This window comes from Canis aureus, chromosome 28 (assembly GCF_053574225.1).
Source record: "Canis aureus isolate CA01 chromosome 28, VMU_Caureus_v.1.0, whole genome shotgun sequence".
Classification (NCBI taxonomy): Eukaryota; Metazoa; Chordata; class Mammalia; order Carnivora; family Canidae; genus Canis; species Canis aureus.
Genome location: NC_135638.1, coordinates 3,210,163 through 3,226,417, shown reverse-complemented (window position 1 = coordinate 3,226,417; position 16,255 = coordinate 3,210,163). Strand labels below are relative to the sequence as shown.

The 16,255-nt window shown below is 37.9% G+C and overlaps 1 protein-coding gene across 1 annotated transcript in view; it reads left to right on the top strand.

The window, feature by feature from the left end:
- Positions 1–1,563: 1,563 nt before the first annotated feature.
- TMEM67 (transmembrane protein 67) overlaps positions 1,564–16,255 on the top strand; it is a 56,261-nt gene continuing 41,569 nt past the window's right edge. Inside the window, exons 1-6 of the mRNA XM_077876258.1 lie at positions 1,564–1,786; positions 3,570–3,658; positions 6,025–6,118; positions 12,912–13,011; positions 14,914–14,983; positions 15,083–15,157. Of these exons, the coding sequence (XP_077732384.1) occupies positions 1,576–1,786; positions 3,570–3,658; positions 6,025–6,118; positions 12,912–13,011; positions 14,914–14,983; positions 15,083–15,157 (639 nt within the window). The 5' untranslated portion in view covers positions 1,564–1,575. The remainder of the gene's footprint in view (positions 1,787–3,569; positions 3,659–6,024; positions 6,119–12,911; positions 13,012–14,913; positions 14,984–15,082; positions 15,158–16,255) is intronic.

Below are 16,255 nucleotides of genomic sequence, written 5' to 3'. Positions count from 1 at the left end.
ATGTTTTTAAAATTATTTTAAAGATTGTATTTATTTATTCATGTGAGACACAGAGAGGCAGAGACACAGGCAGAGGAAGGACTCGATCCCAGGACCCCAGGATCACGATGTGAGCCAAAAGCGGATGCTCAACCACTGAGCGCCCCCCAGGTGCCCCTAGTCACATGCTTTTTAAAAAAAAAAAAATCTTATTCGGATGAGTGATTTTCACTACCAACCAGACACTCCAACAATGCATAATCACTCAAAAACTTTTTTTAGAATTCCTCTTTAAGGAAGTTTTCAGAACGTACTTCTCCTGTGTCCTGTATCATAGATATTAGTGACTGAATGTTGGTCTTTTGGAAAAGGCCACATGAGAAATACTAGGCCTGCTGGTAGCTAATGGTTAAAGTCATCTAACTTAACTTAGATGCATTTTCCACATGCATTAAGAATTGTGTGTATGTGTATTTTCTTTAATAGTGTCAGATCCTCATTTTTATTACAAAATAAAAAAGAGTTTTTTGAGAAAGCCCAAAGTTGTTCCAAGCTGCGACTGATGAATAAGATGGCTAAAAATTATGCCGGATGATTGTACTGGGAGAGCGGGGGGATGTGAGAACAAAATAAAACAAACACAGTCCAACAAAAACGGAAGTGAGATTTAGATATAAGAAAAAAAATGCAATTTTCTATGATCTGTAAACTGCCTCTAAAGCTAATTCTAAAATGTTTTGGTGAACATTTTATGGGCCTCCCGGGGTGCTTGCTTTTGAAAGGCAACATTCACGTGTGCGTACGTTTGGTTAAAAATTAGGTTTCTTCTTTATTCACGAACGGGGTAAAGATGATCTCATTTTATATACAGGATTTCCTTTATCCAAAACGAGGAAACTGGAAACACAATGAAACGTCTGCCCGGAAAAGACCTTTTTGAAATGCTCAAGCCAATCTTCCAGCATTGCCCATTTCAAATCAACGGGGGTGTTTTTTGTTTTGTTTTTCTACCCTTTTATTTCTATTTTTTGTTTTTCTACCTTTTAAAAATTATTTATTTTTAAAAGTTTAAAAAATTTTAAAATTTTTAAAATTTTTGATTTTTAAAAAAATTTTAAAAGTTTTTTTAAACTTAATTTTTATTTTTAAAATTTGTTTTTTATTTAACTTTATTTTTATTTTTTTAACGGACACACTTCTCAGGACACATGCACTGCTGCAATGTCTCCTTTAACGCGAAATCGCCCGGTCTGAATAAATTCTGGTGTAAACGTCATTCAACAGCTCCACGAAAAAAATACTTCCTCTCAATCTGCGTGATACCATTAGAGACTGCCGCGGGGTCCCGTTCACCGACCCCCGGAACCGGTGTCGCGTCCCGGGAACAGGTGGCGGCCCAGGGCGGGCAACACGCCTCCCATCGCCCGCCCCGCCTCCGGGTCCAGCCCGCCTCCCGCGGCGGCGCGGTTCCCCTGGCAACGGGGCAGCGGCCGCAGGCACTTCCGGAAGCCCGGCGGAGCTGTCCAATCAGCTCTGCAGACTCGCCGCGGGGGCCGATGGGGCGCCGGGGCGTGCGCAGACGCCGGCGTCCGCACCATGGCAACGGGCAGCGGAGGGGTCGGGGCGGCCATGGCGGCTCGCTGGGTCCTGAGCTTGTGCCTCCTGGCGGTCCTCCCTCGGGCCCCGCACGCCCAGACCTTCTCCTTTCCCTTCGTGCAGCCGGAGTCGTGCGGCCACAGCCAGCGCTTCGACATCTCCGCGCTGTCCTGTGTCCCGTGCGGGGCCAACCAGCGGCGGGATGCCCGAGGTGAGCCGGCCCGGCGGGGCCCAGGCGGGGCCCTGACGCCCCGGCCTCGGGGAGAAACGTCTGGGGGAAAGGGAACCGCCAGCGCGGGAGGGAGGGGTGTCCTCGGAGCACCGCAGCTTGTGCGGGGGCGGGGGGGGGTGAGCCCAGGCCTCGGGCGCGGATCCCCTGCTTCCCGGCGGACGGGTCTGTCTGCAGGCGCCCTGCAGGGCGAGAGGGACGGCGGGGGGCGGGGAGGGGGCGGGGCGGGGCGGGGGAGGGAGGGGCGCGGGAGGTTACGTGTCTGCAAACGGGACTCCAAGTAAAACATATACAATAATAAATAATAATTAATAATAAAATCTGTTAGCGCTTTTATTTTGTTTTTTAAAGATTTTACTCATTTATTCATGAGAGACACAGAGAGAGAGGCAGAGACCCAGGCCGAGGGAGAAGCAGGCTCCACGCAGGGGGCCCGACGCGGGACTCGAACCCGGGACCACGGGGTCATGACCTGAGCCCGAGGCAGATGCTCAACACCCAGGCGGCCCTTTGCTAGCGCTTTGATCTTGCATTTCAAAGGCCACAAACCTAGAGCTAGAAGGACCCTAACCAGGATGAGGTCCAGTCTTCTCCTTTTACAGGCGAGGAAATTGAAGCCCAGCCGGTGTTGTAATGACCCTGTCTGTCACCCACACCGCAGCTCGGGAGGACCGGAGTCTCTCTGCCCTCAGCGTAATTTCCCCTACATCGTGTGTCCTTAACGTAGATTTCCTTAGGAGTCGTCCCTTTTGTTACTGAATATTACTGATTGCTCTTGAAGTCTCTTGAGAGTAAGCTTATTTCTTTTTCTTGAAACATGTGTCATTTGGTCCTAGTTCTCCCCCTAGAGAGGGGGAGAAGCTGCACAGAACAAGACTTTTCCCATATTACTAAGGAACAGAATTGGCATAGAGTAGAATAGACCGTATTCTGAGGTCCAGGATGTCTTCAATCTCGATTTGGTCACCCACGATGTCAACCCTCTGCCATCTCCAAATCTGATATATCCTCCTGTAAGTCATGATGTCAGGCTCCCCAGGTGAGGAAATACGAACGAGAAAGCGTTGCACAGGCTCCTAAAGTGTAGGGTGTTGGCTTCATACTTAGGAACCCAGATAGCGTATGCATCTGCTGCATAGATTTCGGTGGGTGCTGTTTCCACCTGATGTCTCCTTAGGGACTGTGGTCCTCACCCATCCAGCAGGTTGAACAGTGATCATCTTAGTCTACCATCTATCCAGAGGAAAACAATAATTTATTTGAATCAAGATAACTTAGTTCATAAAGTTTTGTTTTGGCAAAGTAACTTGGAAATCATCGAATATATGTATGTGGTCAGATGAAATAGAACCGTACAGTTTCCCATAACGGTTAACGAAAACTCTGATTATTAAAATTAAAGTCCAGTACTCCAGTAGTTCAGTGATGCTTGCACTTAAGTAGCAAGCACAATACCTACTGTGTGCCATACATAGTCTAAGACCTTTCCATATAATAACTCATTTACTACTCATACCAACCCTACGAGGTAAGTACTGTTATCGTCCCCATTTTGGTGAAATGGAAACCTAGGCACAGAGTTCAGTAACTTGCTCAAGGTCACACAGCTAAGTAGCAGAGTTAAGATTAGAGCCCACATAGTACGTTTCCAGATGTGCTCCTAACAGCTGCCCTGGTTTCCAGGATCTTGAGAATATTGAAAATTTCCCCATCTTGGAGTTTTATTTTTATTTACCAAGGTCAAAATTGGCTCTTTTCTTTTTAGGAACTTCATGTGTGTGTCTGCCGGGATTTCAGATGATCTCTAATAATGGAGGACCTGATATTATTTGTAAAAAGTGCCCAGAAAACATGGTATCAAGTATTTATTTTGAAATAATTTTACTGTAAAACGTAGTAGATTGAATGTCTTTATTTTAAAATTTGTATTTGTTTATTTTAGAGAGTGGGGGAATGTGCAGAGGGAGAGAGAATCCTTGAGCAGACTCCCTGCTGAGCACTGGGCCCAGTCCCAGGACCCTGAGGTCTTGACCTGAGCTGAAATCAAGAGCCAGTGGCTTAACTGACTGAGCCACCGAGGCGCCACTTGAATATCTTTATTTTTTAAACTATGTTTTAATGCTGTACTCTAATATGTTCTCAAATTCTAAAATTACTAAATTAACTTTGTTTTAACTAGAATAAATTTTAGGAGATCAGTGAAATTTTATACAAGCTTGGAATAAACAAATGTATTGCCTGAGTTTTTAAAATCTGAAATTTAAAAAGCCACAAAGCTGTGAAAATGTGTCTTTATGTTCTTTATATTTTCTCACAGAGTAGCTCTGTCTTAAAAAAATAGATAAATGATACAAAGAGCAAGTTGGGATATGTGTATTTTTAGACTAGTACAGATTGAGTTATGTGTCTTGGAACTACTGTGTCAATAGTTTTATAACAATATATGTTCATAATGATACATAAGGTGTGATCAGTTCATGAGTTGCCAATTGTATCATTAAATAGGTTAAATAAAAAAAAAATAGGTTAAATAGTATCTGTTGCTGCTCTGTTAGTCATATAACTTTTTGAAAATTAGTAAATTAGTACTATATATAATGATTCTTATATAATTAACAGAAATATATTTTCCAATCATTTTCAATAATTACAAGTCTTTGTGGGCCAGTTCTTTTATAGTAATGTTTCTTCTCATTATCTGGATAAAAAAATTTGAATCTAGGAATTTAATAATTACCATTAAATTAATTACTATCAATAGTATAATTTACCAATTATACTGATTTATGGCAATTTGATTCAACTTGTAAGTTTATCACTTTAATACTTACTTTATATATTTAGAAATAGTGACCATCCCTGAATTATCAATGATAAAAAGCTGCTAGTATGAAATGGCTGCAAAGCAAATTTATTTTTCAGTGAAATTACAAAATAATCCTAATTTTTAAATAGTTCTATATAATGTAGTACCAAATATAGGACCATTTCTTGATATATGCAGTCTTTTCAACTAAAAATAAAAATAACTTGTGGTATTGTTTTGTTACTGCCATTTGGTTTTTATTCATTTTGGTTACTATATAATCCCAATTTTTTTTTTTTAAAGCTTTTATTTGGGGGCAGCCCTGATGGCTCAGCGGTTTAGCACTGCCTTCCGCCCGGGGTGTGATCCTGGAGACCCAGGATGGAGTCCCACATCAGGCTTCCTGCATGAAGCCTGCTTCTCCCTCTGCCTGTGTCTCTGCCTCTCTCTCTCTCCCTCTCTCTCTCCCTCTCTCTGTGTGAGTGTGTGTGTCTGTCATGAATAAATAAATAAAATCTTAAAAAAAAAAAAAAAAAAGCTTTTATTTGGGCAGCCTGGGTGGCTCAGTGGTTGAGTGTCTACCTTCAGCTTGGGGTGTGATCCTGGAGACCCAGGATCGAGTCCCACGTTGGGCTCCCTACATGGAGCCTGCTTCCCTCTGCCTGTGTCTCTGCCTCTCTCTCTCTCTCTCTGTGTCTCTCATGAATAAATTTTTATTTATTTATTATAATAATTTTTATTTATTTTTATATTATTTATAAAATTTATTTATTATTTTATTTATTTATTTATCCTGAGCCACTGAGGAGTCCCGATAATCCCAATTTGAATGTCATATTTTATCAAAAACCTTTGTTAGTACAATTAATAGAAATATCTTTATAATTTAACCACTTTATTTACATAGTCATATACCATAAAATTCACCCATTTGAATTCATAGCTTAATTTTTAAAAGTTAATGGATGTATTTGGGTTATAAAAATTAGAATATGTTATAATAGGTAAAACTAAACTATTAATTGGCTAATCTGTTGATTAAATCCTGTTGAATTTTGTTTTATCTTTTAAATTGGAAAGCTGAATGAAAGTATTACTTTGAAAGTAAGGACTCATTTGAACTGAAAATCATAAAGAAGCAGCACTGTTGCCCAGAGTTAACAGTAGTTAGTACATAGTGATATTGTATAACTTCATTTTGGAATGTAAGCATAGTTTGGCTATCCAGGAAATTTTTTTTATGTGGCTCCTATGTGCATGATTTATTTGAGTATTGACTATTAATTATATACTATTGTGGTGATGTTGTGTGTGTGATGTAATACTTTTTGAATTTACATCACCAATTAAGGAGAAAATTAAAAAAGGATAGATTTTATTCTATTTCATTTCATTTCATTTCATTTCATTTCAGAGAGGTATTACTGAAGATGGCTGGAATTGCATTTCTTGCCCCGGTGGTTTAACTGCAGAAGGAAAATGTCACTGTCCCACTGGCCATGTTTTAGGTAAGAAGTAGATTCTTTATGAAAAAGTAGTAATGAATCTTCACTTAGGCTGTTTTTGATAAGAAGATTAATTGAAATTGCTTGGTGAAGAGTATTTTGTTGTCCAAAATTTAATGATATTTAAGACAACAGCAGGCATTAGGAAGAGAATAAAAAGCCCTACTTGGTTAAAAAAAAGTCTTTTTTTTTTTTATTTTTTTTTAAAAAAAGTCTTTATATGATTAGATGGATACTTCCTTAAAATAATGTGATAAAGTATATATGTTTCAACTCAAAAGCCTACATAATGCCAAATAGGGAGAAATGATAAGCATTTCTATTAATGTCAGGATCCAGATAAAGATGTAAACTGTGCACTTAGATAAGTGAAAGAAATAGGAGGTAGAGTAATTAAAAAAGAGGTAAAAATCATTTAAAAATTAATTTTTAATGACTGGATTATATGTTTAGAAACCCAAGGGAATTACTGAAAATTATTATAAACAATTAAGGTTTTTGATACAAAATTATTTTCCAAAAATTAGCAGCCTTCTTCTATCTAAACAACAATTCTTCAGAATATATGAAGAAAAGATCTCATCTAGAGTAGCAACAAAAAAAGTGCCTAACATGTATAAAATAAATCAATTGAAGAAACCTTTAGAATGCTCCTGTAGGATACAAAAGTTGGCTTTAATAAGTGAAATACAGGGCAGCCCGGGTGGCTCAGCGGTTTAACGCCACCTTCAGCCCAGGGCGTCATCCTGGAGTCCTGGGATCGAGTCCCACATCGGGCTCCTTATATGGAGCCTGTTTCTCCCTCTGCCTGTGTCTCTGCCTCTCTCTCTCTCTCAGTCTATCTGTGTCTTTCATGAATACATACCATGTTCTAGGAGGGGAAAATGAAATTACTATAAAGATGTCTGCTCCCCAATGCCACTCTGTCCATTTAACGGAACTCTAATAAATTCTACTAGGATATTGTTTGTCTGTTTTAGAGACTACACAACTAATTCCACAATTTATCTGGAAAAAGTGTGAAAAACCAAGACAATTATGAAAAAGCTTAAAGTAGAGAATCAAATAGATCCAATCTCAATTGGAATGTGATATGTGATAAATGTGGTATTTTATGTCAGTGGAGAAAAAACTGATTAGTAATGATACTGGGGAACCTTGGAAAATGCTAAGTTGGGTTTCTAACTTATTCCTTAAAGACAAATGAATTTCAGGTCAATCAATTATTTAATTATTAAATATGAATCTATAAAGGATCAGTAAAAAATAGGAAAAATTTTTTTAGTCTTAATGTGGAATAGGCCTACGTATGAGGAGAAACCTAGAATTTATACAAGGAAACATTGGTTAATTTTACTAAATACGAATTCTATTATCACATAAAGAAATTATAAACAATACTAGGAAAACACCTACAAACTAGAGAAAAATTTATAGTGCATACAATCAACAGAGGTCTAAGTTCTGCAATATACATAAAACTTCTTTTTTTAAAAAATATTTTATTTATTCATGAGAGACACAGAGAAAGACAGAGGCAGAAGGGAGCCCAATGTGGCACTCAATCCCAGGACCACGGGATCACGCCCTGAGCTGAAGGCAGATGCTCAACCACTGAGCCACCCAGGCATCCCTATATAAAACTGTTATGAATAAATAAGAGCAAGAGGAAAAGCTGAATTTAAGAAAATGGCCCAAAATTATGAATAAGCTTCAGAAAGAAAAAAAATGCTAAATGTGAGAAACAAGCTGAACCTTAGAGTAAGAATAATATTAATTAAAATGTTATTTTTAACCTACCAGATTTTATTATCAACATTTTTGAACTTTGATAATGTTTGCACCCAACTTAAGGTTGCATGAAAGGGAAATAGTTATTGTATATTGCTGGGGAATTATAAATTGGTGCAATCTCTGTGGAGAGCAGCTTTACAGTTATTTATCAAATGCAGATCATCACCCAAGTAGCCCTCATATAGGAATTTCCGTTCTAGTGTAGGGAAATACATGTCTGAAGAAGTATATGCATGGCTTCTTATTGCAACATTAGTCCCAAGACAAAATATTGTAAAGAATGTCAAAGTCCGATAAGATATTAGTCAAACTGTCATACATCCATGCAATGGTGTAGGATACAGAAAAATATAATTATTATACAGAAAAATAATGCAGTTCTCTAAGTATTACTATAGAAACAAATACATTAAATAAAAAAACAAGCTATAGAAAAGTTCATATTTACTCACCCACAAATATTTGAATACCTCCCATTTGTACTGTTTTCTTTTTCTGGTGAGCTACCATTTATGCTTTCTAAAAATAATAAATTCATAGGTGCTTACGCAGCTTTATTCTGGAAGAATTCACAAGGAGCTAAGAGCAGTATTGCCTCCAGTGTGGAGAACTGGCTATCTGGGGGAAAAGGGTGGGAAAGAGACTGAATTCTCACTTTAAATTTTTCTGTGCCTTTTATTTTCATATTCTACGTATATATTATTTATTCAAAAATTGAATTTTTAAAGAAAAATCCCTGCCATCAATTTATTTAAAATCTAGTTAGAAGGCAGGATATGCAAATGGAAAAGTAATTTGCAGAATAAGATAGCAACAAAATATTTTCACAGGAACACATATATTAAATCATGAAATGAACATTCTAGACAATAAATGGAAGGAAGAACTCACTTCAGCCAGGGTTATTTGGGAAAGTTAGCATGGCAGTATAATAGTGGGGCCTTGAATGATTAATGGGATTTCAAAAGGAAGCAAGAAAGAGAACATTCTAGGCAGAAGGAAGAGTGAACAGGAGTATTATTATAAGTATAAACATCTAGGTGGAATATAAAGGGATTATGGGAATAACAGTGTAGTGAGTTTAAAGGTTCGTTGGTCGAGATTATGGGAGTCTTGAATGGTAGCATGTTCTATGGGCATAGGCCTTTTGTTGAGCTCCTACTGTGGCCTGGCCATTGTCCAGGAGCATGGAGGGTAAGACAGTGAAAAAAAGACCGTGAACAGGAATGCAGTCCCTGCCCTCATGAAGTTGATGGTTAAGGAGTGGAGGCTGGAAGTAGGGAGAGTGTGAAGAGGCTGCTGCAGTACTGTAGACAGGCAGCGACAAGGGCCTGAACCAGAGTTAGAACACATTATACCCACAGGAGTAGACGCCAGAAACATCGAAAGGATGATAATAGATGAGATGAGTGAAGGAATATGGGGATGAGGAAAAAGGAAAGTCAAAAATATCTTTGGGATTTCTAAGTGGAGATGAAGATGATGAGGTTCATAGATTCAAATGCTGTGACCGAGTTCTGAAATGACTCGTGACAGTCAGAGGTTGCAGTTTTAATGAATTGCTAAGAACGGAGGCTAGATGCCAGGGGGATCAGGCAAGGGCTCTGACACTGAGTGACCCCTTAAGGTTGGGTGACCGCTGTGAAAACAGTATTTCACTATTTTATTTTTTAAAAAGATTTTATTTATTTACTTGAGAGACAGAGTGAGCAAGGGTGAGATCGACAGAGCACGAGCTGGAGGAGGGGCAGAGGGAGAGGGAGAAGCAGACTCCCTGCTGAGCAGGGGATCCTGCTATGGGGCTCTGTCTTGGAACTCCAGGATCATTGCCTGAACTGAAGGCAGATGCTTAACCCACTGAGCCACCCAGGCGCCCCAGTGTTTCACTATTTTAGAGGCTACTATTACATACTCAAAATTCTCTGTGTGAGCTCCTTAGAGCCATCTTGAACTTTTGCTGTTAATTTGTTCTGTGGATTTGCAAGAAGGCCTACTAGGGGAGAGTGGACAGAAAGAAGGTACATCTTCTGGCATAAGCTCTTTCAACTCTTGCCATTTCTGGCATAGGAAGAAAAGCTCAGATAATCAGGTAAATAGTTTTTTAAAAATAAATGCAGTAAGTATATATCATTAAAAATATCAAATCATGAGGCTACAAAATGAGAAATGAAAGTCTACACTTCTCATCTGTTTCATTTCCCAGAAGCTACCCTAAGGTAGTTAATTATTTATTTTCTATCCTTTCCAAGTTTTTAAAAATATTACAAATATTTTGGAGTGTTTATTTGCAGTGTACTTTGGAGAGAGTACTCTAAGAGCACACATAGGTTTATTGCTTAAAAAGGCATGTATTTTTCAACTTTAAAATTTTACTTTTTAAAATTAATGTGTTTATATGGCTAGAAATATATATAGTATAGAAAAATATAAAAACTAAGCCCTTTCCCTTCTGCCCTTATTTTCATTCCTAGTTCTCTAATGTAAGCACTATTAAGTTTCTTTTGTGTTCTTCAAGAATGCTTTATGTATGTGTGTCTTTATACGTTCTTGAAAATATTTATATGTTGTCATGCTCACTTATTCATAAATATTTGTTGACAAAAAGTTAAAATAATTTTTAAAATAAATTTTTAAAACTTCACTAAACAGAAGGGCAGTTAAGCTAAGAGGCATTAGCTAGTCAATGCCAGCAGATTGTTGTCATCATGTAAGAACGTGGGTCCCATGAAATCAGATTTTCCTATTTTTTTTAAATAGGAAAAAATTTTTAAAAGATGCCAAAAATATACAATTTTTATATGAAACCTTTCGATTTAAATTTTTTCCAATTAAAATATGTTTATTGGGTACTGCCTTTGATTGAGCAGTGAATCAAACTTAGGTTCTAGTGGCAAGAGGAAGACAATAATGAATCTCAAAAATGAACAGTATATGCCAGGTGATGCTAAGTGCTATGAAGACAAATGAAGCAGGACAAGGGAGAGAGAACAAGTGTTATTTTACATGGATGATTGTGGAAGACCTCTTTTGAAAGGTAATATCTGAGGGAAGATTTGAAGGAAGTGAGGGACAGAGCTATAGAGATGACTAGGGTACTCATGCTAGGCAGAGGGAAGAGCAAGTACAAAGATCCTGAGGTGGGAGCGTACCGAGCATGTTCAAGGAGCAGCAGATACACCGATATGGCTGAAGCAAAGAAGGAGGAAAACAAGCAGATGGGTCTGGAAAGTTGAGGTGATTGTGTGCAGACCACAGAAGGCCTTGTAGGCTATGATAGTGACCTTAGAAATTACCCCAAGTGAGATGCAAGGCCACTGGAAGGTTTTCAGGGGATTAAAATTATCACACATGGTTTCTGCCTAAAGCATAGAGCCAGGGCTCCAATTAGGAAGCTGTTGTTAAAGTCCAGGTGATAGATGATGGCCCTTGGCCTGGGGTAGAGTTGTGGAGGTAGAGAGAATAACTCAGTTTCTGGATATATTTTGAAGAAAGAGCTAACAAGATTTGCAGATTTATTTTTTAATTTTAATTTCATTGTTTTTAATGTGCAATGTAAAAAGAAACGATACTCTTAAGGCTTGGGGCCTGAGTAAATGGTCCAATGGAATTGCCATTTACTAAGACAGGAATGACTGTAGGAGAAACAAGTCATTCACCTTTACTTCAGTTAAAATCATTTTTAACATCTTGTAAAAACTTAAAACATTATGGATAAAACATTATTGATAACATTATGATTGGGACTAATGGTCTTTGACCAATTTTCCCAATGCTGGTTCTCTGTTAATTCCCGTAGCCTCAGAGTAATTGTTATCATTTTGATGTGCGTGCACATACATGTTTGCATGTGTGTTCTAGATATGTTCTAGAACCTTTTTTTCTTGTTTTTAAAATATACACTATACCCACAGGAAATATAGCTGGTATTTTTATATAAATGTTTCATACCAAAAATATTGTTCTACAGCATACTTTCTCCAGTCACCAGTATGATCTGTTGGATTACCTCATTCTTCTTAATCTACTCCATAGTATTTCATAGTATTTCATAGGTTGAATATACCATCATTTTGCTATTGTAAATTTTTTTTTATTTTTTATTTTATTTTTTTTGAATTTTTATTTATTTATGATAGTAACAGAGAGAGAGAGAGAGAGAGGCAGAGACACAGGCAGAGGGAGAAGCAGGCTCCATGCACCGGGAGCCCAACGTGGGATTCGATCCCGGGTCTCCAGGATCGCGCCCTGGGCCAAAGGCAGGCGCCAAACCGCTGCGCTACCCAGGGATCCCTGCTATTGTAAATTTTTAGGTTGTTTTCTAACAAGGAATGCTTCAGTAAATATCCGTATATACACGTACCAATATTTCTGTAAGTTAGGTATCTAAAAATGAAATTGTAGTGTTGAAAAGTATGTGAATTTAAAATTTTAATAGGAGCTACCAAAAACTGTCTAAGTTGTAGAAATATGTCAGCTGTCTATGAAATCACTTGTCTCTATATACTCGCTGTAACAGAAACAGACAGGTAAGAAGTAAAAAAAAAAAAAAAACCAAAAACAAAAACTTGAAGAAAATACTTATGATTTGGAAAATTAGTTGCTTTTTTTTTTTTATTCTTCCTTTATTTTTTTATTCTTTATTTTATTTTTTTAGGATTTTATTTATTTATTCATGAGAGAGAGAGAGAGGGAGACTCCATGCAGGGAACCCAAAGTGGGACTCGATCCCAGGACTCCAGGATCACACCCTGGGCCGAAGGCAGGGTCTAAACTGCTGAGCCACCAAGGGATCCCAGAAAATCAGTTTTTGTATTTTTTTTATGTGGGAATGAGGAAGTCTTCACTTTTCAATACTTTTTTATGGTGATGTTTAACATGCTTCTTCTGCAAATCGGATATTTTGAAAATTATTAGGATAATAATTACAAGTGGGCTTCACAAAGTATATAGAAGATTAATGTTGACTTTGAGTTACATCTTAATTTTGTTTCTGATTATTTAGTGGAAAGAGATGTTAATGGAACGTTGTTGTCTCAAGCAACTTGTAAGCTCTGTGATGAAAATGAAAACTCTTTCACAGTAGCAAATACTTTAGGAAACAGGTAAGCAGTGTGCCGAGTGCTGACTTTAAATACCATCTTACATTTGTATGGAATTTGTACCCTTTTATTTGAAGATTTTATTTATTAGAGAGAGCAAGAGAGAGAGAACACCAGCAGGGTGAGGGGCAGAGGGAGAACCAGACTCCCCACTGAGCAGGGAGCCTGATACAGGGCTCGATCCAGGGACTCCAAGATTATGACGTGAGCCGAAGGCAGGTGCTTAACTGACTGAGCCACCCAGGTGCCCCTCAAATCTGCGTTTTTAAATACTTCCTGTGATATCACTTCTCCTCACAATAACCTTAAGGATAGAAGTAGACATTAACATATAAAGAAACTGAAGCTCAGAGAATGAGACTGATTAGAGTGCGTTGGCCCATTCTCTTATCAGTTGTTTGACCTTGGCAAGCTTAGTAAGTCAGTCTTGTCTTTAAAATGGAGATTCTCCACCCACTTCATAGGCTTTTATCACAGCTTAGAAATCAATATGTGAATTCTTAGCCTAGTACTTTAGAGTAAAGGCTCCGTAAAAGGTAGCTGTTTTTGTTTGTTGTTGTTATGTAATTTGTATGATCTAGAATATATATAGTATATAAATATTAACATCTATTCACAGCATACTATGTGCTAGGAACTGTGCTTTGTAATAAAGTTCTATAAAAAATTAATAAATGATAATTATAGTAACCCAAAAGAAGCCTGATTTATAGCCCTATTCTCTATCACTACTTGTCTCCCCTTCTTGCATGCTTGCATGCACACCACGTACACACACACACCCCTGCCTCTCTAACTCAAGCATAATATCCCTATTTCAACTTCTTCAAATTTTTTTTAAAGGGCTACATGATGACTTCCCTCTAAGCACAGTTTTCTCTTCAGTTCCCAAGTTTAAAATAGAAAATCCTTGAGTAGGGATCCCTGGGTGGTGCAGCGGTTTAGCGCCTGCCTTTGGCTCAGGGCGCGATCCTGGAAACCCGGGATCGAATCCCACATCGGGCTCCCGGTGCATGGAGCCTGCTTCTCCCTCTGCCTCTCTCTCTCTGTGTGTCTCTGCCTCTTTCTCTCTCTCTCTATCTGTGTGTGTGACTATCATAAATAAATAAAAGTTAAAAAAAAAAATCCTTGAGTAGTTTCTGAGGATATTTGGTATTGGGTCACTACTTCTCTTAGGCTGACTACATCCCCAGGCCTTCCCTTCCAGTTCTGCTTCACGCCTAGGACTATGTCCCTAGTCCTCACACTAGGACTATGGGACTAGGACTATGGGACTAAGACTATGCCATGTCCCATCCCCTTTCACCTGCTCTATCTTAAGAGTAATGAATACTACAAACCCATCAGTGTCCCCACTACTCTGGCGGATGCTCTCCCTCCCTGTATATCATGCATTAATGAAAGCTATATTTTCCTAAAATAAATAAGGAAAATGAATAGACTTTAAAAGTGTTTATTATAAGTTTAATGAAGGGATAGATACACATATCTTCTTTTTGCTTTGTGACAGTCAAAGGAGACTGTGTGACAGAGCCAAGGAAAGTAGATTTGATATAACTGCATATGAACAGATTGGATTTCATTTCTATGAGTTTGTTGGGCTCTTAATTGAGTGGCTTACCATATCTGCTATTCAATATTACTTGTTATGTACATTTCATATAGTTTCTAAAGAATACTCTCCTATTGGTTAATTTTATTTATTTATACCTTGTAATACAAGGAATGGTAGAAAACCAATCAATGTTAGTATTTTTAGTGTGTTTACTTTATTGCAAGTAATTACTTAGCTAAATGAATCTATTCTAATCTAATCTATTCAGCATTTAGGAAGACAGCTGTTTGATGGAATTAAGTCTAGCATAATTCATTAACATTTAAAATTTTTTTTTGTTATGTTGACAGATGTGTCCGATGTGAACCAACATTCATCAATACCAGCAGGTCCTGTGCATGTTCAACACCGAACATTTTAGTAAGGCTCATCAAATTAATGAAGTATATATTTTAAAATTAAGTTGCTTATACCTTTCCATAAACTGTCTTTTTTTTTTTTTTTTTTTAATTTATGAAGACAGGGGGATTATGTTTCAGCAGCACAGGGAATTTTCCTTCACGTGTAATTTCATCTGCCCGTTATGGAGATCTTGTGAGTATGTTTCAGTTTTTTTTGTTGCATTTTTATTGCGTTACTGCCTTTGGTCATCAATCTGGGACTAAAATGAGAAACAGTTTTGTGTAAGTCATTTTAAAACAAATTATCAACCTAAGAAATTTTAACCACTTAGCATTATTATTTATAAGTACAGTTATTCTCTACCTTGGCTCATCCTTTTTGAGTGAACCACCAAATGCTTAAGCTGGGAAGTTCTTTTACAGATCCTAGAAAGAAGGCAGCATTATGTGTTAAGAGCACCAGAGAGTCTAGTCTTGAACCCTGGATTTGCCAGTTACTAGTTTTATATCCTTGGACTTACTTAATATATCTAAACTTTAGTTTTATTGTCTGTATATTGAACATAGTAATAATACTTAACCTCACAGTGCCTGCACATGGTAATCACTGGAGAAATGAGGGTTATTCATATCTGGCCAGATTCCTTCTTTTGTAGATGACAGCACGGAGGCCTAGGGTTAGAGCCTCTGCAACACATGCTGGTCTGACAGTGTCTTCTATGTCAAATGGGAAGAAAGAGGTTGAATTGGAACTGAAGAGATCACAAATCCAAGAGAATAGGAGTTAGATGACTAGGAATTAGTTAATGAGCATTGAAAATACTCAGTAGGCCAGTAGAGCTTGGGGTGGACTGGCTGGGATCTGATTGCTCAAATTGTCCTTAGATCAGTGAGAATGATTAGGAGGGGTTGGAGGATAGCCATGATGAACATAGAATCTAGGCTCTCGATGAATAAAGCAAGAATTCTCCAGTATTGTCTTGTGGGTGTGATAGTAGGCAAGTACCAAATATTTGCAAAACAACAAAATAAATACTAAGAGGTATAAATAGGGAGCTCTGAGATCACCCAAAAATTGGTTCCTTAGCAATAAGATGCATATCATTTGGAGTGTTCCTCCCCAGGTGATAGTGACCTTCTGTATACCAGTGTCAAACTTGTAGGCCTTTATTTTCATTTTTTTCGTGTGTTTTCCTTTTTAAAAAAATTTTGCCAAAAGGACCAGCAGATCTCTTCTCCCTCTTTGGTGTCAGATCAGTCATTTAGAGCTCCCATCTCTTTCAGTCTCATC